General features: G+C 47.0%; 3 protein-coding genes across 4 annotated transcripts; 2 read left to right on the top strand and 1 right to left on the bottom strand.

Moving 5' to 3' along the window:
• Positions 1-2,409: 2,409 nt before the first annotated feature.
• Positions 2,410-3,747, top strand: LOC130374929 (estrogen-related receptor gamma; the record flags this gene model as incomplete). The annotated part of the gene is made up of 2 exons (XM_056581909.1): positions 2,410-2,785; positions 3,501-3,747. Coding segments are annotated over 2 exons (621 nt in total), but the record flags the coding sequence as incomplete, so codon positions are not given.
• A 1,803-nt stretch (positions 3,748-5,550) lies between these two features.
• si:ch211-57i17.5 (usherin) lies at positions 5,551-14,172 on the top strand. Its single transcript, XM_056581908.1, has 6 exons — positions 5,551-5,561; positions 10,527-10,695; positions 11,384-11,488; positions 12,052-12,111; positions 12,208-12,405; positions 13,486-14,172. The coding sequence occupies exons 1-6, from the start codon at positions 5,551-5,553 to the stop codon at positions 13,573-13,575; spliced, it is 633 nt and encodes a 210-aa protein (XP_056437883.1). The 3' UTR covers positions 13,576-14,172.
• On the bottom strand, positions 13,652-25,478 carry fez2b (fasciculation and elongation protein zeta 2b). 2 transcript variants are annotated; one of them, XM_056581359.1, is made up of 10 exons: positions 25,048-25,478; positions 23,104-23,212; positions 22,375-22,491; positions 21,592-21,739; positions 20,664-20,791; positions 20,073-20,222; positions 19,417-19,497; positions 18,370-18,445; positions 18,193-18,258; positions 13,652-17,381 (listed from the first exon to the last, which is right to left on the bottom strand). In XM_056581359.1, the coding sequence occupies exons 1-10, from the start codon at positions 25,383-25,385 to the stop codon at positions 17,365-17,367; spliced, it is 1,230 nt and encodes a 409-aa protein (XP_056437334.1). In that variant the 5' UTR covers positions 25,386-25,478; the 3' UTR covers positions 13,652-17,364. The 2 variants fall into 2 exon arrangements, with proteins under 2 accessions (XP_056437334.1, XP_056437335.1); XM_056581360.1 differs by lacking the exon at positions 19,417-19,497 and having other exon boundaries at positions 13,653-17,381; positions 25,048-25,477.
• Positions 25,479-26,303: the final 825 nt, after the last annotated feature.

The raw sequence follows: 26,303 nt of genomic DNA, 5'->3' as shown, positions 1-26,303 counted from the left end.
ACAGAGAAACAGATAAAGATACTGGTAGAGAGACACCTGGAGGAACACATAACTGACCAATGTGACTAAGCCTTTGAGAACTAACCCGTAGAAAGCAGAATGAGAGAGAGGGAGAGGGAGAGGGAGAGGAGAGAGAGAGAGAGGGAGAGGGAGAGAGAGAGAGAGAGAGAGAGAGAGAGAGAGAGAGAGAGAGAGAGAGAGAGAGAGAGAGACCTAAGTAAGAACATTAACGACGGTCCGGGGAATGAAGACAGATGAAAGGACGGGGCGAGGCGTTATTTTGTGGAGAACCAGAGTTAAGAGGAGGACGATCTGAACAAGAGAAGATTCAGGGTGGAGATAAGGGGATGGGGGGGGGACTTAAAGTGTGCGTTGAAATAATAAAAGACAGGCCCCGTTCTCCTGGCAGCGTAATGGCCGTGTCACATCGGCTCTGGATGAGTGGCGGAGGACAGGGCAGGGCGGCCGTCCACTGGGGCCCCCGAGAGGACCAGGGACCGGGGGGCTAATAGGCCCTGGCTCTGAGTCCTGTAGCCCAGGGGGAGGTGAGCATGTTGGGGGCGCTCTCCCGCCCATCCATCCCCATCAGGGCCGATTGACGGTGATGAGGACTGAAGACAGGGGGGCCGTGCTGGCAGATGAGCTGGCTAAAGACCGGCCGTCCCCCGTGCTTTGTCCTTTTTTGGTTTGCTTCTTACCGCGACTGTCACTTTTGGGTGCACGTGAGTGTGTATGTGTGTGTGTGTGTGTGAGAGAGAGTGTGACAGAGTGTGTGTTAATGTGTGTGTGTGTGTTGGTATGTTTGCCTGTGTTTGTGTGTGTGTGTTTGTATTTGTGTGTGTGTGTATTCGTGTGTGTTTGTGTTTGTGTGTGTGTGTGTATTCGTGTGTGTTTGTGTGTGAGAGTGTGTGTGCATGCGTGTGTGTGTGTGTGTGTGTGTGTGTGTCCAAGTGTGTGAGGTGTATGTGTGCCTGTTCTTTTGTGTGTGTTTGTGTGCGTGTGTACATGTGTGTGTGTGTGTGTGTGTGAGAGAGAGTGTGACAAAGTTTGTGTGCGTGCGTGCGTTGTATGTGAGGTGTATGTGTGCCTGTTGTCTTGTGTGTGTTTGTGTGTGTGCGCGATTGTGTGTGTGTGTGTGTGTGTGTTTGTTTGTGTGTGACCTAACCAACATGGATAGCTGGCTCCTGGCTCCTCCACGGCCCCACATGGCGCCCGCTGAGAGTCTCGTCAATCTTGTCGTCTCCCAGCGCTCTGACACTGAGAAGCTGTGGGTGTTGTTTCCATAATCTATCAATAGATTTTCACAAACACACACACACACACACACGCACACACACACACACACACACACACACACAATCATCATCCAGACACACAATCATCATCCACACACAATCACACACACACACACACACACACACACACACACACACACACACACACACACACACACACACACACACACACACACACACACACACACATAATCATCATCATCCACACACAATCCCACACACACATGCACACACACCATCAGGAACCCAGAAGCTCACAGGCACACTTACACACACTCGCACAAATTCACACACCACCATCATCCATACACACAGACAGACACACACACACACACACACTCCCACACCCACACTTACACTTAGAGTGATTGATCTCTCGGTGTCATTATACTGATCCCTATTGACTAATGAAAGCACACAGACAGTGATTCCAATCAATCAGGGATAGATAAGAGGGAGAATGGCGCCCGGGGCGTTCCCATGGCGATTGTAAATACCTTCAGATCCAGATAACAATCAATGAGGGTGTCAAAAATAAAAATGCCCCCCGCCCCTCATCCTCGTCCTCCTCCTCCTCTTCCTCTGTAAAATTGTCTCTTTAATTATGATTGGTTGTGTGCGTGTGCATGTGTGTGAGCGAGGGGCGATGTGTGTGGGTGTGTGGGTGTGTGCGTGTGCGCGCCCTCAATCGTTCATGCATGCGGGCACTTGAGTGCTTTTCATCATATCTCCGCGTGAGGTAATTGTAATTGGCAATTAAATGGCTGCCTTGGTATGTCCCAGAGTCCCGGGTAAAAACCACTCTGCGGTCCCCGTCGCTGCGCCTTTATTTCACATATGTCTGCGTGGCAACCCAGCCTTATCACAGAGTCATTATATTCCTATAGGAAATTGAGAGTAATGAACTATCTAACTATCTATCGCCCCGCGCTTACTGGTGTAATTGTAAATGGCACAGTCTTTCCCTCGCAGTCATTGGCCAATCACCGTGTCAAACACAGCTTGCCGCCTCACCGAACGCTCTATATTTAATGGATTGTATCATAAATACAGAGTGGAACCCGATTAAAACGGGAAGGTTAATTGAAACACGATCACGCTCGCCTGTCCTTCGCCACGTCTCTGCGTTGATCCCGCTGGTTCACGTTCCGCTCATCTTTGTCTTTTCGACCGAAAACACTCAACCAATCCCACTTTACCTTTTATCCCCGTTTCTATAGGCTTCCCTTCCCTGTCCCTGGCAGACCAGATGAGTCTACTACAGAGCGGTTGGATGGAGATCCTGATCCTGCGCGTGGTGTTCCGCTCGCTGACCTTGGAGGACCGGCTGGTGTACGCCGAGGACTACGTCATGGACGAGGACCAGTCCAAGCTGGCCGGCCTGCTGGACCTCAACAACTCGGTGCTGCAGCTGGTGAAGAAGTACAAGGCTCTGGGACTGGAGAAGCCCGAGTTTGTGGTGCTCAAAGCCATCGCGCTCGCCAACTCGGGTACGTCACACAGATCAGATCAGTGGCCGTTACGTTTACCTCCGTGTACCTGCGTCTCTCTGTCTCTCATCAGCTGCCTAATGTGCCTCTTGTGAGATAAACGATTCGTGAAAGGTGCCATGCCAGGTTAGATTTCCTTCTTGGAACCGAAGCCTTTACTAAGGTTGCTCCTTTCAAAGCCACGGGGGGTTCGATTCCGAACCTGCAGCCCGACATGCTGCATGGTCCATCCCAGCGCTCTCTCTTCATCTCACGTTCCCTCGTTCTCCTCCCACTGCCCGGTCAATAAAGGCACCAAACCCCCATCAAACAGAATACAAAAAAGAAGAAAAATAACGCCATTTAATGTTTGGTGCACTCCTGCTAAAAACACACCCACTGTCCGCCTTGTCTCTGTGAACTCCGTAGTGCTCACTAAAGGCTCAGTTATGGTTCCACGTCGACACAACGCAAGGGGGGGTTTCGGACCCATTACGTCCTTGCGGACCCTACTCGCGCCCACCGCAAGTGCCTGACGTGCGCCTCCCGAAGATCGTCCCCTTGCGTCGAGGTGGGCGCAGCAACAAGGGCCGTGATTGGTCTGCTCGCTAAAAGCTGACGCGGAACCAAAACACGTTTGCGACCGCGTCAAAGCGTCCGCGGGGTCTTTTGCGCCGCGTCGACGTTGAACCGTGACTAAGCCTTAACCCCCCCTCCTCTCTCTCTCCCTCCCCAGACTCCATGCAGATCGAGGACAGCGAGGCGGTGCAGCGGCTGCAGGATGTCCTGCACGCGGCCCTGCAGGACCTGGAGGCGTCCTGCCACCCGGAGGACCCCCGGAGGGCGGGCAAGCTCATCATGTCCCTCCCCCTGCTGCGGCAGACGGCGGCCCGCGCGGTCCAGCACTTCTGCAGCATCAAGCAGGACGGCCGCGTGCCCATGCACAAACTGTTCCTGGAACTGCTGGACGCCAAGGCCTGACAGGCACCCCCCCCCCCCCCCCCCCCTCGGATGTGACGACGGCACAAGGTCGTCGTTTCCTCCTCCCCCACCCCCATCCCCCACACCCACCCCCACCCCATCCCGATGTGTGTAGGCAGACTGGGGGGTGCACCGTCCCGGGGGGGGGGGGGGGGGGCTCTGAGAGTCACGTTTTTAACGTGACTCTTGTTTTGAGTTTAGGAAGGCGTCGATTCGAGAGGTGGGAAAACCCGAAGCAGGCGGACATTTTGTTTTTTTAGAAACAACCTTTTTTTTCTTTTTTTCTTTTTTTAATGGGTTGCTCTAGTTGAGATGCGAATGAACATTTTTTAAACGGTGCAGTGAAGATATTCAGCGTGGCGCTGACGGTCTTCGGGGCCGGAGTTTCTGCGGTTTCTGAACTTTGACGTCGGACACTTTACTCGGCCGACTTTGCTGCGGTTAGGTACATTTGTTTCTTTCGGTCTTGTCTAAATAGAAACATATGGTTGGAATAGGACGGACCTGGTCTCTTGTACACCAGAGGCCTCTTGTAGGTGTCTACAACTGTAACATGCCTGAAGCAAAGCTTATTATGTCAAAAGACCTGATACTTGAAGATCCTTAATGGATTATTCTATATTGAAACCTTCTTCAAGCCTGTTCAAACATCCACTCTAGTGCTTTTAGAGGGCCTTCTTTCTTTTATATTTTCCTTTTGTATAATAATAATATGAAGAATAATATTTGAGTGTGTGGAGAGGTAAGTCTTGCCAAAGAGTTGAGACTAATTTTTAAATATACCAGCAAATGATAACTAAGAACCTGGCCTGTAATGACAGAAAAATATATAATTGTTGCTGTATTTCCATTTACTATGTGTCAAACATTAACGGTACATGTCAGCGATTAATATTAGACACTAATATCTCACATCTCAGTGTAACATCTCATTTAAAAAGCGCAGGGGCCCATAAGACTTTTTCAGGGAAGTAAAGTACTAAAATACATCAGTTATCCAGCTGTACAGAAAATAGTCTTCAATGCATTTGATTTAATTTCTTTATTTTTAATTCTGCATTATTTTTCCTTTGATAAATCTGTCCTTTCTGAGTGACAGCAAGTCTAACTCTCTCAAAGATTTTTTTAAACAATGTAAAATGTAAAAAAGTTATTTTGCTTTTATTAGCTTGATCGCTAGCCGCCTAGCACTAACCCCCAACCCAGGCCGCCATTATCATACCATCACCATACCATCACCATACCATCACCATACCACCACCATTTTCTCCAACCTAGCTATAAGTGGACTAACTACTTGAACAATAATACTGAAGATAATAATATTGATAACATTGATAACATTATGTCGTAGTAAAGTTGTTTGTAGAACCATAGCTGTAACCCTAACAACGTAAAATGGCTGCCATATAACTTGAATTCTGAGAGGCTTGATGTCTTTTTTGTATGATAAACTATATCCCCAATGTGGTGCACTACTATCCTTTTTTAGCCATAAAGCTTGGATGGGGCAGGGGGTGGGGGGGGGGGGGGGGGGGGGGGGGGTTCTCTGGTGGTCCTCTCTGTCGATCTGTTTTGCTGGGTGTTTTTTTTTGTTGTGTGTTTAAAAAAAATGAGATTAAATCGAAATGAAGGAAACACACGCACCTGTTCAAAATGAAGGGAATAAGCATAATATTAATTCACTAAGGACTCTGAAATCTAAGCTGTTTAAGTTTTTGCCCTTTAGTGCAAGGTAGTGAATCACTATCGTGTGTATATTTTTTTGTGACGAAATATATGTGACCTAGCAATATTATGTGGAGATGGTTCAACTGTACGTACACCTATATATAAATATATTTATATATATTTATAGATGTGTACTTATATATGTATATATATATATAGATCTACACAATTCATATGTATATATATATATATATATATATATATATATATATATATATCTTTACGTGTATATATATGCATATATATGTGCTTATGTATATAATATGTGTATATATATCTGTGTATATATATATATATATATATATATATATGATGGATGTGTATATATATATATATATATAGTCCAATGCCAACAGAGATGATGTTCAAAGATGCAACTAAGCCTTGTTCAGGTGAGACGTGTGTGCGGTACCATTCTCAGGTGGATTCTTGGGCAATAAAGATGATACCCCAGTTCAAAGTTCAAAGTCCATTGTACTTCTTCTACAGCAAGTGGCCAAAACAGAAAGCTGTTTTATTATTATTTAAAAGTCTGAAACATCAATTCAATTTGAATTTTGACCCTCTCTCTCTCTCCCACCCAATCTATCGTTCGCCCTCTCTCTCCCCCTCTCCCTATCTATCTCTCTCTTTCCCCTCTCTTTCCCCCTCTCTCTCTCTCTCTCTCTCTCTCTCTCTCTCTCTCTCTCTCTCTCTCTCTCTCTCTCTCTCTCTCTCTCTCTCTCTCTCTCTCTCTCTCTCTCTTTCTCTCTCTCTCTCTCATATGGATAATCAAAAAAAAAAGCTGTTAATACTTTTGCTCTCCCTGTCTTCCTGTATTTCTTCATCCCTATATAAAGAGGTGTAAATCACAGTAGAGGCATTCATCATGTGAGATATACATCATTTGTACACGTTTAACAGCTTTATGTGTAGAGATGATCTTGGTCAGCCATAAAGTGACACCTAATCATAATTAAAACAATTAAATGAGAATTATGTAGCTGATTAAAACCATTTTTAATTGGGACTACTGCAAACTAAGACACTTAGAATACGCCTCTCTTTGGCTCAAGACATGTACGTACGTAACTTAAATGGACCAATTTATTCTTAACTACGATGTCGTAAAATCACCCAGGAGCCCCAGTGAATAATTGGAAGGCCGTTAAAGTCGGAATTTTAGGGACAAAGCAAGCTGATGTCTTTCTATCTACTGAACACAAATAGCCTATGTAAATAAGGAATTTAATACCAACAGTGCATGCTAGGAAGGCCTACACCGTCACAACCACATCTAAGTCCAGGGCCTAAGTAACGCTCTCTCTCTCTCTCTCTCTCTCTCTCTCTCTCTCTCTCTCTCTCTCTCTCTCTCTCTCTCTCTCTCTCTCTCTCTCTCTCTCTCTCTCTCTCTCTCTCTCTCTCTCTCTCTCTCTCTCTCTCTCTCTCTCTCTCTCTCACACGCTCTCTCTCACACGCGCCCAGTTTTCCATTTGCAGATTTAAATTTTCCTATCTCATATATGGGATATATTATGTTGTACTTTGCTTTTAATGTAAATACGATCATTTGGTTAGGAGTTGTTGTTTTTTTCATCCCGTGATTTTGTTTGCTATTAGATGGCTATTTGCTATTAAGTCTTTGTCAGAGCATTTACAGTTAATAGAATCAGACAGTGTATGCATGAGGGGAGAGGAGAAGGAAGCTGAGGACGGGACAGGAAAGGCGGAGAGGAATTAAAAAAAAAGACCGAACAAGGCATGGAAAGGGAATGAACGACAACGGAGGAAAACTAAAGATGCACTCCGATAAAAGACTGTGAAAAACCTAACCCACGCTCTAAGCTCTTCTTTAGCACCTTATCTTTCGGCCCAACTTCCTTATCCACCTGCGGGGAGGACAGAAGGGGTGTTGAGGGGGGATGGGGGATGCATGGGCGAGAAACCTCCCTCTCTCTCTCTCTCTCTTTTTGCCACCATACCAGCCGTCAGTAAGTGAGCTAGTGATGGTGAATGATCCCTTCCCCCCCGCCCCCACCACCCTTCTGTGTAAATGAGTTAGTGCGTGTCTAGCTTCTGTGTCTCTCCCGCCCTCCCCCCCCCCCCCCCCCGTCTTCTTAATGATGGATTGGGCCTGAGGCTCGAGATGGGCCGTAAAAAAAAAAAAAAGAGGAAGAAAAAAAAAAAGGACTGATTCTGGCACTCAGGAGTGAGATCACTTCCTCTATAAAAGAACTGTCCCTAGTCTTCGTCGCAGCAGAGAGTGTGCATGCTGATTAGGTTATTACACACGCTCCTCTGTAAATATAAATCAAATAGGGTAGTTTGTTAATGTAAGGGTTGGGGGGGGAGGGGGGTTCACAGCAAAAAAATAAAAAGAACGTATTTTATTTATGTACTTAAGTAGCTTTATATTTACCGTCTGATAGCGCTACAAAGGTTTTTTTTTTTTAAGGTTGGACGAAAGGTCTTTATCTGGCTTTATACATAATTCAGTGGGTCGTATGCAATGTCGTCAAAGGTCAGGGATTCCCCGGGAATCTTAATCCATGTGTCCGCGGAGGACGCGTGATTGGCCCAGCCAGGTTTGACGTGACATTATGATTTGATATTGACATGACCTTCATATTATTAAGCTCAAAACACAGAAGCAAACCAAAATAGGAAGAACACTGGTCATTTCAGACGTTTCAGTGTGTCAGTGTAGGCCTACTCCTACTCCAATAGTAGGCTATTTGTCTTGGAGTTTGCCAACGTGCGTTTAAAAAATAAAGAAAGTAATGAAAGCTATATAATTGGTATTTTAGTTATTCATTTAGCTACTAAAATATAATTATGGGATCACCAAGAATATGATAGAATAGAAGATGGAATAGAATAGAATACAAAATATTATATTAATAAGCACATATTAATAAGCATTATATTAATAATGCTGGTATATGCTATAATGATATTTATCTCATATGTTTAACCTTGAATAAAAAATAAGACTGATATTTCACAGAGATTGAGGTTGAGGTGGCCTCAACACAATGACTGATTTAATGTCAAGAGTAGGTCGCTTAATAAAGTATAACGTATAAGCGACACGAGACTTCATAGTGATAAAGCTGACTGCCAATCTCCCAAAAGGGCTGCTGCTTGGCGCCCCCTGGTGGTTGTATAATGTATACATGCAACTAACCGCTATTAATTGTTTTACTGACTGCAGGAATGTACATTATAAAATAAGGACAAATGAAGAACAGAAATGTGCCGCAAAATTATTAATAAGATATGGGAAGGAGACATTATTTGACTCCCACATTTTCTTTTACCATCAGGTTGTGAATTTGAAACCTTCCTGAAACCTTATATAAATGTGTGTGATCTTAGAGACAAACAATTCTGGACTTAGAAGCATATCATGTGGGCCGGCAGCCACACAAACACACACACACACACACACACCGTCTCCGCATCAGCGTAATGATACGTACCTGACCGCACGCCCGTTTGTAAACGGACACCTGCAACACCTGTTGTCGCCATGGCGCCGCCAAAGGAGGAGGATGAGGCGCAAAGGATCATGGGAAACTGGCCAGGAGAGAGAGCTAGAGAGAGAGAGAGAGAGAGAGAGAGAGAGGCACCCAGCACTCTCTTTGTCCCTCGACCTTACCGGAGGAGCAACTATTTGGACCGGGGGGAGTCCAGGAGATTCGGCCCGTTGGCCGGTCGGTCAGCGTTCAGTCCAGAAGGTTCTCTGTACCCCCGGACCCCTAGAGCAGCAGAGGGGGTGAAACAGAGTTTCTAGCGGCGAGTGGTGAAATATTGATAGGGGGAACGGGTGTTTGCTCCCGGAGCCTGGAGGCCGGAGACCGGGGGAGCTCTTCCTAGTCCACCCGCCAACTCCACCTCCACCCTCCTCCTCCACCTCCACCCTCCTCCTCCTCCTCCACCTCCACCTCCTCCTCCTCCTCCACCCCTGATCAATGCATCGCACGGCGAGAGGGCGCCCAAGACCCCACCACGGAGACCAGTGTTGGTGAGTCTGTGTGGAGGGGGGGGTGGGCACCATCAACACACACACACACACACACACACACACACACACACACACACACACACACACACACACACACACACAGACTCTCTGTTCCCACGCCAATGTACACATAGACACCCAATCATTCAAAAGAGCATGCTTCTGCTGTCTTACCCCCCCCCACTGCTCCGCCCCAGCACGAGAAGGTCCCACTGTACTTACGGGACGCTTTGACATGTTGTCACGCACATTCTAAGCCGCTGGGTGTCTTTTCACCGTTATATCATGAAGCACAGAGGGAGTATGTACAGGGAGACACCAGCCTGTCCGCCACACGCTGCAGCCCAGAGCAGCCACGGTGAACACGAGAGCAGAAGGGCTCCTCTGGAGTTATAGGCGGTGGTGTGTTGGCGAGCAGGACGGTCCGAGCAGGACGGCCTGTCACACGGAGCCGGCAGGGGGTCCGGTTACAGCCTTATTGGCCGCACCATGCGCTCCTTATTGCCTGATCGCCTTTCTTCCCCGCACCGCCCCGCTCCGGGGCGTCCCTGTTATGGCCCAGGGCAGGCCCTGAACGCCATACAGGTTAGCCACCACGCACCAGGCGGCTACTCTGGATACTCCTCGGTAGATTAAATATAATTGAATGTTCCTTAATCTAAACGCGACTTCATGGGAGATGTATAAAGACAGGATGGATCATGTGGTGGAACTGCCCAGGACTAAATGTTTGTTGTTGCCACAACGACAGCGTATGAACGCTTGGTAACTCTCTGATCGCGTTGTAACATATGTCGTGCCCTCACGTTTTCTCTCCTCCTCCTCCTCCTCCTCCTCCTCCTCCATCTCCCTCCCTCCCCCCACCTCCTCCATGTCCCTCCCTCCCCCCCTCCATCTCCCTCCCTCCACCATCATCACCTCCCCCCTCCTCCCTCCTCCATCTCCCTCCCTCCCCCCACCTCCCTCCTCCCTCCTCCCCCCCCCCTCCTCATGTCCCTCCCTCCCCCCTCCATCTCCCTCCATCCCCCCCTCACTCTCCCCACAGACCCCCGGGACCCTCCTCTGGCCCCGGGGGGGTCTCAGTGGGGGGCGATGAGGGGGCTGATGGGGGCCCGGGGCCCCCGATGCCGGTCCACAAGGAGCTCTGGTTCGCGGTGGTGATGGCCGCTGTGTTCCTGGTGCTGCTGGCCATGGTCCTGGGGCTGGTGTTGAAGGTGAGGGGGGGGGGGCGGCTGGTCCTGAACAAGGGGATGGAGGGGGGGCTGGGTCCGGGTCTGGGTCTGCTCGCTCTGTCCATCTGGGCTTTAGATTGGGTTGGTTTCATTCGTTCATCCTCATAGTTTGAGCGGTGTCATTTCAGTCATGGCACGTGGGGGGCCGGGGTGGGGGTGGGGAGGTCATCACAGGGTCACAGTGTATGCAAACATCTATTGGTAAACCTTCACGTTGTAACTTGCACTACACAAGCCAGTCCACCCAAATGGTTTTCACCCTCCCTCCACACAGTAGCTGTAGGTACAACTCAAGCCACTAGAAGCTGCTAATGGGAACAAGGCCATGGTGCATGTTTAATTCATAGAAGTGTTAACTAAAGCACAGGCTCTCCTTATGTTGTAGTGTTGATACCGTCTATACGATGGTACACCTTTCCTCTATTCCTCTATGGTTTTCACGTTGAAATATAAAGAAAAACTACTGCTATTAGTATTGGTGTATGGTATGGCTGTATCATCATCAAGGTGTTGTGGTAGCAGGTGTAGTATTTATGGTCCCAGGGAAACAAAGTAGATGTGCGTGTACTTGCTGATCACAGAACGCTAAATCTACAGATAAGTCGAATCAATTGTATTCCATTCTTTGTTTTGCGGTGTTTTGTCCTCAATTTCCTCCCCCTGTCTCCAGGCCCTGAGCAGACCCCCGTTCACCAGGGAGAGACCCCCGCTGGTGTCTCTCCCCCAGCAGAAGAGGAACCGCATCGCGGTGTACCCCCCCAGCAGCTCCGTTCTGGTGATATGTTATGACGCCTAAAGCCTCTGCTAGACTCTTCAGAATGACGCGCCGATGTTTAAATCGGCCGACCAGAACCACACTCAAATCGCACTCATGAGGTCATTCGTAAAGTCCCCAATACTTTAAGGTTGTCTCCCCGACACGTCTTTCGCTTCGATTAAGGTTTGGCCCCCACTGCGCATAGTCACAGTGCAGACTAAAGAGAGACGAGAGAGACGAGAGAGACGAGAGAGAGAGAGAGAGAGAGAGAGAGAGAGAGAGAGAGCCAGACGAGAGAGAGCCAGACGAGAGAGAGAGAGAGAGAGAGACAGAGAGAGGGAGAGAGAGAGAGAGGCAGACGAGAGCGCTCGTGAGAGAGGGAGAGGGAGAGAGAGAGAGGCAGAAAGAGAGAGAGAGAGGCAGAAAGAGAGAGAGGCAGAGAGAGCGTGTGAGAAAGAGAGGGAGAGAGAGAGAGGCAGAGAGAGCGCGAGAGAGAGAGAGGCAGAGAGAGAGAGAGAGAGAGAGGCAGAGAGAGCGCGAGCAAGAGATAACCCCCCCCCCCCTTCTGCCTTGTGATACAGTTCGACACGGCAGGCTTCTCCAACAACGTGACCCTGAAGGGCTTCACCATGCACGCAGAGGTAAGAGTCCTGCTGTCACCTCCAGCCAATTCAGGACCCGTACATTAAGACCCTCTTGATGGAAAGCGCCTGTGACGATGACCTTGCCCTCCACAGGAGATTCTGGATATCAAATGCGAGGTCCCCCCGTCGGAGCTCGGGGTCCTGAGCGTGTCCACCGTCTACGGCTCCGCCCATATTCCTTCCCAGAATTCTTTGCGGCGTAGCGTCAGCCAGGCGCTGGACGGGAAGTCCCTGGCGGACGACAGTGACGTGTGGGACCCCCATGTGCAGGGGGGCCACGACAGCGGGCTGGTAAGGCCGCTGTGTGTGTGTGTGTGTGTGTGTGTGTGTGTGTGTGTGTGTGTGTGTGTGTGTGTGCCTGTGTGTGTGTAACCCCTATTATTGCTCACACGCAGCCCACTCCATGTGACCACCATCAACACTGTGTTAAATGCAGAACAGCCTTTTGACCCACAGACGAAAGGGTCCCGGGTTCGAACACAAATCCAACGTGCTGGCAGTCATCCTTGAACAAGTTGCCCCCCCCCCCCCCTGCTCGTGAAGGATGCATCTAAAAACAATAATCGTTCAATGTAGCTTTGGATTAAAAACGTCAGCTAAATTAAATGACTAACGGTGCGTACTTAATGTACGAACAAACCCATCTGCACATCACGCTGCCGCGACATTTCTCTCAATGAATGTCAAACGAACGGCGAACGAGTTGACCCGGGTAATGACACTGCTATTTTAAAAGGTGGGCAGCACGCAGCCAAACAACGTGAACAGACACGGCCTCAGCACTCCCAGCTCCCGCCCGCCCGCCCGCCCGGCCGGCCTGAGGTTCTAACAGACGAGCTGTGTTCCCTCAGCCCGTTAGCACCTCCAGAAGCACTGGGAGGAGGAAGAGGAGAACAGAACACAGCCTGTGTCACATGAGAACTGGAAACACTGCTCTAGTTCTTTGCACATCGCCGCCAGCAGCACTTGAGGCAGTTGTCTAATCACCATGCACGGTTAAATATTATATATTAGCAATGGAGGAACGGCACAAGACACCACTGCTACTTAAATGGGAGTCATGCCTTTGATGTATTTGATGTCTTTATGATTGGCGGCCGTATGATGTGTATAGCCTTCTGTACGTAATTTGTGCATAATTCCCTCGTGTCAGTCTAGGGTGCAGGACACTCTTAGCCAATATGAGAATAAGGTTCTTATCTGATGCTAGTGAAATTTAAAGTCATTAATGCTTGCTGTGTGTGTGTGTGTGTGTGTGTGTTGGGGGGGGGGGGGGGAGTAGGGCATAGGTCAGTGGAAGTAAAACCAGTTCTAGTGTGTCGTTTCCTACACCGTTCCTTAAAGACATTTTGTTCCGCTCCTCTCTCGCAGTTCATGGAAGACGAGGAGTTTGTGGACACCATCAAAGGCTTCAGCACGGTGAGGAAGGAGCACACCATGTTCACCGACACCAACCTGTGACCCCAGCCCCACCCCCCCCTGGACGGAGCCTTGACCCCCACCTTGTAAACTGAACATTCTCATGATCGAGTGTGTAGCCACATGCGCTACATGCTAACCGTCGTCCTCTTTAACAACACAGATGTAATAAACGTTCTAAAACAGTGTTTCCCAACATGGGGTGGGGGACCCCAGTGGGGGTCGCCTGCTATGTATATGGGGGTAACACCGACTTGTGAGTGTTCACTATTTGAAGGAAAGGTCCTGTGAAGGCCCTATATATGCACACATCATTATGGTTCCTAGCATGGTTCACTGGGACATTGATATTCATGGAAGTTGCAGATATGGTTCAAACGATGAACGGGAATCCATATTTAGACGTATAAATACAGCGACGGCCAGAAACAGTTAGGAAGCACAGCTTTAAACTATGGAAGCAGTTCTGGACCTGAAGTACACTCTGGCGTGGGTTTAATAGGCCAGGATTAAAAGCCTATAGGAATCGTCCTTTCACCAGTGTTATTCTGATCGGACAGATGTCATGGAGGACATATGGGGTATACAGTGGGTATATACATTTTAAGGCTATGGAACTATTATAGGGCAAAAAGATAATTTTTTTTTATTATGACATTTCAACAGAAACCAAGCATTACGTTTACCTTCTAAGGTTTTCCACGTAATTGGACTGATGCGTTATCGCAATGAATCGGCTTTCTAACCAATCAATGTAAAAACATCTTTGACATTTTTTCGTTTAGGTTTTCTATTGCGTGTGATGAACCTATTTTATTGTACACAGTGTCGAAAAGCCAGCAGCAATGAAGTGATTTCACTGTGAATTTATAAAAAATTGTTAGTCAAATGTACTTTTATATACGTTAATCTTGCATTTTTAATGCTTTACGTTATGCTTTAATTGTAGCTTTTTGATATGCGTGACCAACAGCAGAGTATGGAATTCATCTAATAAATGTCAAAATAACAAATGTGCTCATAGATCGTATTCCATTAAGGGCTAAATCCAGGATGCATAAAATAGTAGAGCATCAAATGATCATATTAATTTATTTGTAATGAGTTGCAATGCAATTTGGGCACAAACCATTTGTGCCATTAAAGTTAATAGTATGGGTACAAAACATTCACATAATAAATTAATGTACTGCAAGTACATATCACATAAAGACAGTAAACATAAAACAACCCAAAAAGGGAAAGAATTATATTGCGTTAAAATCAATGAGATGAATTTATATACAAATTTCAGGCATTTAAAAAGGCAGCCTTTTTTCTTTTAATGTTGCTGGTTTTGCAATGTATAAATATAAATCTCCAACACGCCATTATGCTGATATGCAAGTTTAAAAGACCTAATGGGAGGAGGGAGGGAGGGGGGGGGGGGGGGGAGAAGGGCTTCATCCTGAGAGGAAGCGTGTCTCAGATCTGCTTCTACGGCACAAAAAACTTCCGTTTAAGTTCAAGAACTCAACATCTCGTTGCGATTCTTCTCTTGAGATTTAAAGTGAGCGAGTTATCAAATCATCTGAAAAGTGCAAACTGCTCCGAAAAATGTCAAATCTTGTGTGCTGCTGCGTGCATCGTGTCCCTTTTCAGGGAGGTGTTAGTAATTCTTGACATGGCATGGTCATCGAAATGCGTTTTGAAATGGCATGCAGCACATGCTGGGTTACGAATGCTTCTTAAAGCTGGAAGGACATGTCCTGATTCAAAAAGGTAAACCGTTCATTTGTACATCAGTGTTCTCCAAACGTCCTGGCGGAACCCCTGCCGTTACCACAACGCAACTTTGGCCGCTGCTTTGTGCGACGGCTAAACGCATCGCAGTACCAATCTTTCCCTGTATCTCTTCTTCGCTGCTGGTGGGACAAAATAGGTGTCATAAAGACCATGAAGACTGAAGACCTGACACTAAAAGAAAGACTCAATCCATGCGGCGACTAAACGTCAAGCGGTCCCTAAAAAAAAGGTTGCCATGACGCGGCGGTGATACAACAGCTAAGGACAACAACAGCCTTTAAAAGGAGTGACGAGCAGAGCGTGATTCATCTCTAGCTGACAACACCACCTTAAAAAAAAAGAAAAAAAGGTCTACAACTGATAAGAACACCTAACTAGATGTTTCTGCTGAGCTACGCTAGGCTACGTTACACACAGACTGACTTAGTATCTCCTGACAAACTGACATCTAAGCCCTGACGCATGTTGCCGAGCTGCGCGTCGTGATCTCGTGTTCGCAGCGGAGACATTCCCGACGCCGCACTGGAAAAACGTTAGGATGTGCTCTGGAATGTCGGGTCGTTAAACCCGCTGGATCCTTTAAAACCGCCATTTTGTTAAAGAGCCAACTCTGTCGATAGTACCTGAAAACTAGAGACCTTGAGGAGACACAGAGAAACTCAGGAGATGCTTGGATGGCTTTGGATCCCTGTGTTAGGTTAACCACCTTTCCAGAGATATGGCCGGTTTTAAAAGTAGGGGCGACTGATCAACAATCAATGAGGAGGACAAAATATAGGATTATTAAAGGTTAGGAGATTGAAAGTATAAAGTTCAGTGGGGTATTTAACAACAACAGCAATGACATATTCCTTATCTGCGTGCAAGCAGGCGGTTGAGATGCCTCTGTACTTTACATAACCTGACCTACCACAGTTGTTCCTTGAATATGATCGCCTTTTTGGACAAATGCCATTTATTTTGTTACCTGACTTTAACATTTTTCCATTCATTGCTTGAATAAACCGGACGTACCAATGATAACCAATAACGCTACTCGCGGGCCAAAGGTGAACAACAGCACTTGAATGGAAACTTCAATGTAAATTAAAGAGTAACTATTAGCAGTACCAAGTCTCTGTCTTGGCCTCAACGACCCACTACACAAAACATGTGACACTGAACACGGGCTCCCCAGTTAAATCTCTTACATTAAAACCTTAATTACACTTTTTTCCCTTTTTGACATTCCGTAGAAGTCTTGTATAGGTGCCTTTTTCTTAATAAAAATACATATTTTATATACTCTATCGGACTAATGCAGCTCTGCCAAGCATAAAAGTGGCATGCAGTGATGCTTGCGCAGTGATTTTCACTTTTTAGAGTGAAGTTTTTGTTCTTTTGCCTACAAATTTAAAATATATGTGCTTTGTACCTCATTGAGACAAATCGATAAAAGGGGCGCACCCAGCATAAATCAGAGCAACAGATTCATGCTGGATCGGATTCCGAGATCAGAGAACACCCTGATCGACTGTTCTCCTCCCAAGAAAGAACTGCAGCGACGCAAACATCACGTGATTCAGAAAACGTTCCCAGAAACAGGACAGCCGACTTCCCATTTCGGCTGTGTCCCGAGATTTTAAAAACTAACATCCATCCTATCATTTTCCCCATACAGCAGCCACTGGCCAATCAGAGAGCTTCGGGGCCGCTGATGTAATACTGAATACTGGCTAACACAAAACAAGTCGACGTGCAGAATCAAAAATAAAGTAAAATAGACACATTTTAAAAACCTAAACATAAAGTAAACGACAACACAACGATGTGTGTGAGACTGAGGTTACACGTGAGGTGAAACCGACAGACCACAGGTCTAATCGGCGGTTAAAATGTAATTTGACCCAACAAAAATATGGCCACATAAGACAAATAAAGAAGGAGTAAAGTTCATATTTGGAAGGGCGGGGGGGGGGGGGGGGTTTGAGGAAGGCATCGATCAAGACAGTCTCTGAGGTGATGACCTGAAGGTTTCTGGAAACGGTTGGCTCCTCCCCTTGGGCTTCAGGTTGGACACAGGACTGCGAACACAACAGCAGAACAGAGGGCGGTTAGGCGAGGCGGTTGTGGGTACATTGAGGTGTGGCGCCCACTAGGGGGCACTAACGTTACCATGAGGGGAGGTCAGAGTGGATGAGAGGTAAATGAGTTGAGTGCATAATATCCAGCTTCTAGTACGACAAGCGTAGCTAGGAAGCATAAGCCCTGGCTCGCGCGCGCACACGCACACACACACACACACACACACACACACACACACACACACACACACACCTCTGAGTATTTGTAGCTGTACGAACCACAAGCACGGAACGTCACATGATGCACTAAATAGCGAGAGTTTTCCGCAGGAAGAAAAAAAAAAAGTGATATACCACGCCAGACAAAATAAAAGAGGAACAGACAAAAAAAAAGGGTTATGAAGCATGAGTGCAAAGACTTTTTTTTGATGCATCGGTGCCTTTACAAACCTTCATCTCCCCCGTGCTCACACCAGAGCTAGCAAGAGGATGACGCAGCAGAACGAGACACAAGGAAGGCACGCGTCAAAAAGAGGAAAGGCTGGCCAAAGAGGTGCCATTTTGAACGTTGTTCTCCTCACTGAGCGAGTGTTTTCCGCTGTGCTTTTATTTAGCACGACCCTTCCCCAGAAAAAGCTTGGTCACCAGAAATAACCCAGACATAATCATCAGTGGACATTGGTCTATTATGTTGAACCACTAGAGGGCAGTGTTATTTACAGTACATGCTATGGTAGTACGACATCTCTTCTACGCAAGTCGAGGTTACGAGGCTGTGGTCAGGAGATTAGGGGAGGGGAGGGGGTTTCACCTTTGAGGATGTAATCTGTTAGGAGGCTGGGCACCTTCTCACTGTCGTCCCTCATGGCTTGGAGAACTGAGGGGCAGAGACATGGCATGAAGCGTTAGTGAAGGAGCCATCGTGATGCAGAGCTCTGGAGGATAGAAGGAGGAGGTCACGGGGACAGAGGGAAAGGCGGTCACATACTTTTGGTGAGGATCTGGAGGTCCTCCACGGAGGGGGAGCCGGCCTTCTTCTCATAGGGGATCACGGTGGTCAGATACTAGGGCAGAGAACACAGACCGACACACAGACAGAGAGACAGACACGGAGAGAGAGAGAGAGACAGAGACAGACGCAGAGAGAGAGACAGAGAGAGAGAGAGAGAGAGAGACAGACACGGAGAGAGAGACAGAGAGAGAGACGGAGACAGAGAGATAGACAAGGAGAGAGACAGACAGAGAGACAGACACAGAGAGAGACACGGAGAGAGACACAGACAGAGAGACACACCGACACGGAGAGAGACAGAGACAGAGAGAGACACAGACAGAGAGATAGACACGGAGAGAGACAGAGACAGAGAGAGACAGAGACAGAGAGACACAGACAGAGAGATAGACACGGAGAGAGACAGAGAGAGACAGAGACAGAGAGACACAGACAGAGAGATAGACACAGAGAGAGACATTGACAGAGAGACACAGACAGAGACAGACAGAGAAAGAGACAAAGAGAGGGAGAGGGAGAATAAAGTAAATAGTGAGTAAACAGAACAGAGAGAGTGGAATACAAAAGAAAAATAATAAATCATATGAAAGTTTTAAGGACAATGATAATGGTATGATCTTAAACATTCAATCTGTTTTAATGATCATGAAACAATAATTTTTATTTGTTATACATTGTTTTCTTTCATGCACTGCTATTCATGCAATTCAAATGGAAGGTCAACAGCCTTGCAACTGGTGCACCAAAACATAAACAATGAAAAGTAAGATGACTGGAAATGACGGCAGCAAAAAGTAAAGTCAAGGCGATCCCTTGTTAAAAGCATTCAAAAACAAACGGAGCCAAATAAATTTGACGACTGAAATAGAAAGGAAAAACAAACGCATCCAAAGAAAAAAGAAGGGTAGCTGTGCGGAAAGAAACAGTCATGAGTGTATAAATAAAAGAGGAGGAGGGGACAAGCAGAAAGAAAGAAAGAAGCAGGCTGGAGGAAATACGCAGAGCAAGAGGAAGGTGGGGCACCTGCTTGTCCCCTTCAGGCCCGCCGAAAGTTTGACGGAGGCCATTTTGAATGACTGTGGACAATCCCTCCAGAGTGAGGAGCTACGGGCGAGAGAGCACGGCGAAAGGAGAAGAGTAAAAGAGAGAGAAAGAATGAAAAGACTTCTACTTGGAGGAGGCAAGAGAGAAAGAGAGCCCCACGCCATCTTGGCACGGAGAGAGAGAGACACACACACACACACACACACACACACACACACACACACACACACACACACACACACACACACACACACACACACACACACACACACACACACACACACACACACACTCGGCTTGGGGTCCACTACACACACCCATAAAGAGGGTCTCAAAGGAAGATCTGCCGTCAGCAAAAGGCAGAATGATTTGACCATTTGGCGGATAAAAGTATATACATAAAAATAAGAAATGCGTTTTCCACTCTGACAGGTAAAACAACTCGACTAACGGTTCATGTCGGACCCTGCCTATGAACCTGTGACGCGTTTACACTTAGTGTACATACATAAAAACATATATTTGACAAAACTCATTCCATCCACCTACGGCCACATGCATGGGCTTCACCGCCGCGCGGGTCTTTGTAACCTGGTGTCTGTGTTAGGGGAGCGGGCGGTGGTCGGGGTTCTCACCGTTCCCGGTACGTGCGTGCTGGCCGTCCGCTGGCCGTTGGGCCCGATGGTGGTGGTGCTGCGGATCTTCCTCCTCTTGCGCAGCAGCTCGCGCTGCTCCTTCTGCCGGTTCTGCACGTCGATGATCAGCGAGATGAAGCTGTTCTTCACCTGCGCTCGCAGGCGCACACACACGTGCACACACACGCACACACAGACACACACACACACACACACCATGTCTTGCTGTTGGCTTGTCGGTGACTTTCGCTCTTTGTGGTACTTGCAGTGAAAAGTGCACTTAGCTAAAAATTATGCAACGCTAGAAAAGCGAACACACTGGAGGTCACATAATGATTAATCATTGCATTATAAATTGCTTTTCTAAGCATCCAAAGTGTTTCCCATATTTTGAGATGGAGCGATAGAGAGCTAGAGCAAAAAAAAGTAAAAGACAGCCCGAGACAGAATAGAAAGTAACGTCAAGTAATCACATCTCGTCCTCCACAAATCTGGCCGCCCATGGCTGGCAAACGCTTGTATCAGTCACAAGGTCGGTCCAATGCACTTGTTGTCGTGACGCCCGGGGGCGTAATAGAAGAGGGAGGTTACCTCCTTCTCGTAGTCCAGCTCGTCCCTCAGGGCCAGGGCCTGGATGAGCTCCTCGCTGTAGCGGCCGATGGCCGACTCCACCTCCTCCAGAGCCTCCGTCAGCTCACACACAGACAGCTGCCGCAGCCCTGGGCGGGGCGGGACAGAGGGAGGTTGATTGGGCGAGGCAAACTAGGGCTTATTAAAGGTGTAAGAGCTTTTATTTGAGTGTGATTTGTTCGAAAATGTCTTGGACATCAGTCAGCTATTAGTGATTGAAAGGCATTTGTTGGAGTTGACACGCTGTGCACAGTACACACAGACCCCTGTATGAGCAATTCCCTTATCGGTTCAGGGAATCAATCTTGCAGGGCAAGCACAGGTACGAGAAATTAAATACTATGCAATGGCCAAGAAACATAGAGGGAGGGAACTTTGGTTGTTTCCAAGTCTCTCTTCTGCTCTCTTTTCTACTGTCGAACTCAGCTACAACAACAAATGATTCCGCTTTAAGTTCTGTTTGTTGTGTGTCTTTTCTTTTTTAAATTGGTTAGATCCATACAGTTTTTGGAAATGGAAAGGACAAAGGGAATATGTTGTTATGCCCTGGTTATTTTATTCTCAATCCAATTTATATCTGAAAGTTAAGCTGTATACCCAGGCATATATGCATTGTGGGTATTAGATAACGTGTCAAACACATGCAGTGGAAAGTAATTAATCTGACACACAGTTATATAAGAGTCCTGCCTACTTCCTATGAGTGTGAAGTCCCAGCTCTACATTGGATATGGTGTAAAAGGCCTCATTTACACCCTCCACCAAGTGATTAAAAGACAATCAGTCACAAGATCATGGTTCGTCATAAGATCAACGTTCATCAAACACAGACACACCCACACCCACACCCATCCACACACCCACCCACACCCACAGGTGTGTGTCTTACGGTCTTGGTAGCTGGAGTTGGACTGGGAGTGTTTGAGTGCCTGGAGGTCCTCAGAGAGATTGGAGAGGTCCGACTGGTAGGCGATGCTGCTGCCGTCCTCCTCCGGGTCAGGAGACTCCTGCATCATCTCCTCTATCTCCTCAATCACCTGGGAGGGACACCACAATGCACAGTTTGCACACACACATTAGAAAAGCCTTCAATCCTAAATCAACGTCGATATACCGTCAGCCAGGCTAATGCAAAGTCTTGCCTTTGAAACGCAAGAAAATAAAATAATTATCATAATGAAAAGAAATGAGCAAAACAACGACCAAAATATATATTCTAGCGCAAAAGCGGTGCAAAACGCTTGGTTCATAATAAGAACAATGAAAGATTAGCCACCCCACAGTGTTAGACACATTATTTTTAATCCGGGACTAAAGTTTGACTGAGAGCTGGAGTGCCTCGTCATGCCTGAGTGAGGGCATTAGTAAACAAACATGGACGACCGAACAACTAAATTGTGATCCTTCTCCCTCGTTTTAACATTCATCATTGAGCAGACACGTTTATCCAATGCGACTTACAGTCGATTCAGACGCATGCACATTTTGAGCATTCATAAGCTGCATTCTTATACACGGGAGGTGATGAGGTGACGTGCATGAATGATTCATTAAGGCGCGCGTGTGTGTGTGTGTGTGTGTGTGTGTGTGTGTGTGTGTGTGTGTGTGTGTGTGTGTGTGTGTGTGTGTGTGTGTGTGTGTGTGTGTGTGTGTGTGTGTGTGTGTACCTCACCTGCTCTGCGGTGAACAGGGGCTCGTTGTTAACGCATGAGACGATGATGGAGTGCATGTCCATCTGCTCCCGCAGCTCCTCGTCGTCAGAGAGGTCCAGGGACTGGTTGTCAAGCGCCTGGCCGACCGAGACCCAGAGAGAGAGAGGGGGAGAGAGAGGGGGAGAGAGAGAGAGAGAGAGAGAGAGAGAGAGAGAGAGAGAGAGAGAGAGAGAGAGAGAGACCGAGACCAAGAGAGAGAGAGAGAGAGAGAAAGAGAAAGAGAAAGAAAGAGAGAGACCGAGACCCAGAGAGAGAGAGAGAGAGAAAGAGAAAGAGAAAGAGAAAGAGAAAGAGAAAGAGAGAGAGAGAGAGAGAGAGAGAGAGAGGGGTCAGATTCAATCGAACTCAGTGCATGAAGATGAACGGATTACAAATAGAGAACTTATTTACAGGAAGTGGACAAAGGCAAGACTGCCGAGCACAAGATGAACATGAGTTCCTCCTTGGCAGGACGAGGAGAATCGATAACCACTTGCTGCCTCAAGCAGTACCAAGAAACCCCGTAATAGTAATGCCATTAACTTAATAGTTCTGCTGGTGCTGTAACAATCCGGGTTGTTCCACACACTTAATGCAGGATGAATGAGTTTAGCAAGCGGCTAAGTCACTTCAGGTCAAGATTCAATCGAACGTAAAAGACAAAGAGTTGGACAGAGGCGGAGACAGAGAGATGTCTGTGGGCATGGTACCTTGTGCGGGCGGAGGTTGAGTGTGGGCAGGTGCAGGGAGCGTGTGTGGGAGGTCTTCCAGTCCACAGGCATCACGTTGCCATAGTTACCGCTCAGGGCGTTCCACACCCTGGGCCACAGAGAGAGAGAACAAGCGATGCAAAAAAAAACAAACAGGCGTGAGTCAGCCGGCTTCCTTTACACCCTCTTCGCATTGCTGGCACACGCATGAGTCGGCGGTGGTGTGTACTCCGCCGCCTCCCACTCACTCACAGAAGCCCACATGCCTCGCGAGCCCCTACTTACAGCTTTGTTCAACCCAAGCCAACATATTCAGGTTAGAGAAGCATTGGTCGACTGAGATCGGACTTAAGACCCTTGCTACATGAGGTGAAATCTCACCGTGTGCAAACCACTTTATTTTTGGATTTGAGAGGTGTCATGGTTTTTCTGCATCGTCATTCTTCTGATGCATGTTGGCACAATAAGCAAAACACAGGGAGTTTGGGCAGTCTCAGTGTGTGAGAACGCAGTGCGACATCAACGATTTTGTAGTTTTATTTCTGACCCACGCCGTTGCTTGGAGCAGATCGGGGCTCGAGTGCTGTGCCCCCTTATGTCAGGTCAGCTCTGCATCATTGTTTTGTTTGTCCCCTCAAGTGATGTCATAGTGTCCCTGGCATGTCAACACATGCATCCCCACTGTGAATAGACATCGCCTAATACTTTGTGTAGCTCTGACACCCATTATAAAAAACAACGCCTACTTCTCCTTTCTGTCCTAGATGCACAGAGTGCGACACACACCCACGTCTCTGCCAAACTGACATTAAGCAGACACTCTTGCCATCCTTGCCCTTGGACCCAGCGATGGGGTCGCTGGATGGACGGTAGTTAACAGCCCGAACACGTCCGGCTAAAAAGGGCTAGCAAAGCATTTCGACAGGGGACCTATTAAAAACTCCCCCTGTCCTTTTCTTCACCGCATATGCAACAGGGTCTCAACCCCCGAAAGATAAAAGCGAGTGTGGATAATGGTTTAATCTGTTGCGATTTTATGCACAACGATGGCAGAGGGGTCATGTGTTGACATAACATTGACACGCCCATCTGAAAACGGTTACAAGGTGGCTTTGCGGTTGAAATTTAGCCAAGTTCAGATCGTGCAACTTTGATGATACATCACTTTCTGAAGACCAAGTCAAAGGATTTATTAAACCTATAAAGCATATAAATTGTCAAATTGATCAACCATTAAACCATTAATCAAATAAATGATCAACTGGTAATATACAGTATACCCTCAGGCTGCAAATGGGTGGGTCGGACTTTAAGCCACATCACCACTGCAACGCAGAAATCCAACAAAACATAAAACAAAATAGATAGCTTCATAAAGAGGACATAGCAATGATATATCATGACAACGTTGTTGTTACTGGCGTTGGGCGTGATTCATGCTTTTATATGTAGGCGTCATTGACATACACGTCAGCTTAAATGATAAACCATAGTGAATAAATTGTAACAGTGTCACTTTTAAAAATAAACCTAATCTGGGAAGCGTTCCCTCACTTCATAACACTAAAACACTCCAAACGTTACATGACAGAACGCCACTCTGACATGACAGACGTGGACTTGTGACCAAAGGCATTCCCATACAAAGGACGATTCAAACTGTCCGGAGAGGTGCAACAATTGGGGAGTTTTCACCATTAAATACAATCAGATAATACTTCTATTTTCAGAAATAGGTCACTCAATGGAGGGCATCGCGTTTAAAGAGGTCGTGAACGTCCTGCTGGTCGCTTGCCACCGAGATGTTTGCCCAACTCTGATTAATCACATGAAGTAAAGCTAGGCTAGACTAGACTGCTAGCCGGCTAACGTGAGCTATGGGGCTCGCCTTTTAAACGCCAGTACGGTCAAAAAGTTGAATTCCAGCACACCATACATACTTACTCGTCGTCCTTCAGGAAATGTTCCTCTGTGATCGGCTTGATGGGCGCAATATGTTCAGTTGCCGTGTTGTAGTTTCGGAAGCAAACGCTCAGCTTTGCGTCGAAGTCCTGGACCAGGTCTTCCATGGACTCGAAGCCGCAGAACTCCCCGGAGAAGCAGTGCTCAGCGTCGGCGTGAGCGTCGAGGCCCGACGCCGCTTCGCTCGCATTCGAGTTCACCTGATCCAGTTCATCCGGCGCCTCGAAGGAGGAGGGCTGGAATTCGTTGAAGTCCTGCCAGTCCTCTTCAAAGTGAGCCAACGGCGCCGCCATGACTGCCGTGGGACCTGGGCTTGCCATCTATACAGCCCTGCAGCTCTTCCACGGAGAGTTTTTTTTTGAGGGGGCACCAGAGCGAAGAGAGGACTCCGAAAGAAAACAGGGTTGAGAGAGCAAACAGAGGGGGCGAGGCTAAACGGGACGTCAGTGACGACGCTCCTCCCACTCGCTTGTGCAAAACAAACCAACATGTCCTCTCTCATGCCCATATGTTATCTGGTTCTGTGTGGATGATGAGGTATTACCGTGCAATTTCGAAAGACGGCCATCTACAATTATTGATATAGAAAAAAGACTGAAACTAGAGACCGGAATTCCGCTGGGTCAATACAAAACATTAGGCTATAATAACCAACCTACTCTGGACTGTGATTGCTTTTAGATGGATATCTGAAGATTGTTTAACCGCTCCCCTGTTTTAACTTAAACTATTTTCCAGCACAGAGCGACCCATAACTTTGACCCACAGAATTACTTTTGAATCTTTAAAAAGTTTCATGCAATTTTGCATATGGTTCATAAGTGATTAGTAGGCTACACATTGGAAATTCTGATCAAACATCACTCCTTCTCCACTACCTCATTCAATGCCGTCTCCTCTGACCTGACATTGGTAGCTTTTTTTTGAAGGGGCTGTCCTGTCAAGAATGAAAAACTATTTTTCTGTCCCAGTCATCTTTGAAACAGACGCAGTGCTATATTTGTATAATGCTTGAAACATGAAATGAACGAGAATTGATTCGAGATGTTTGAAAGACAAATTGAAAGACTAAATTTATGGAAGTGAAAATATATAGTCTACATAATAGAAGACAACTGAACTAATAATTCGTATTCATATATTTTTAAAGTTTTTTTTTATGCCCCCCCCCCCCAGATTATCAAACACTGCTGACATTGCCTTGATGGACAGGACTCTCAAAAGAGAGGCACGTGAAT

The sequence above is a fragment of the Gadus chalcogrammus genome, chromosome 21, assembly GCF_026213295.1.
Source record: "Gadus chalcogrammus isolate NIFS_2021 chromosome 21, NIFS_Gcha_1.0, whole genome shotgun sequence".
NCBI lineage: Eukaryota > Metazoa > Chordata > Actinopteri > Gadiformes > Gadidae > Gadus > Gadus chalcogrammus.
The sequence above is the reverse complement of the archived record's forward strand: the minus strand, read 5'-3'. Positions and strand labels throughout refer to the sequence as shown.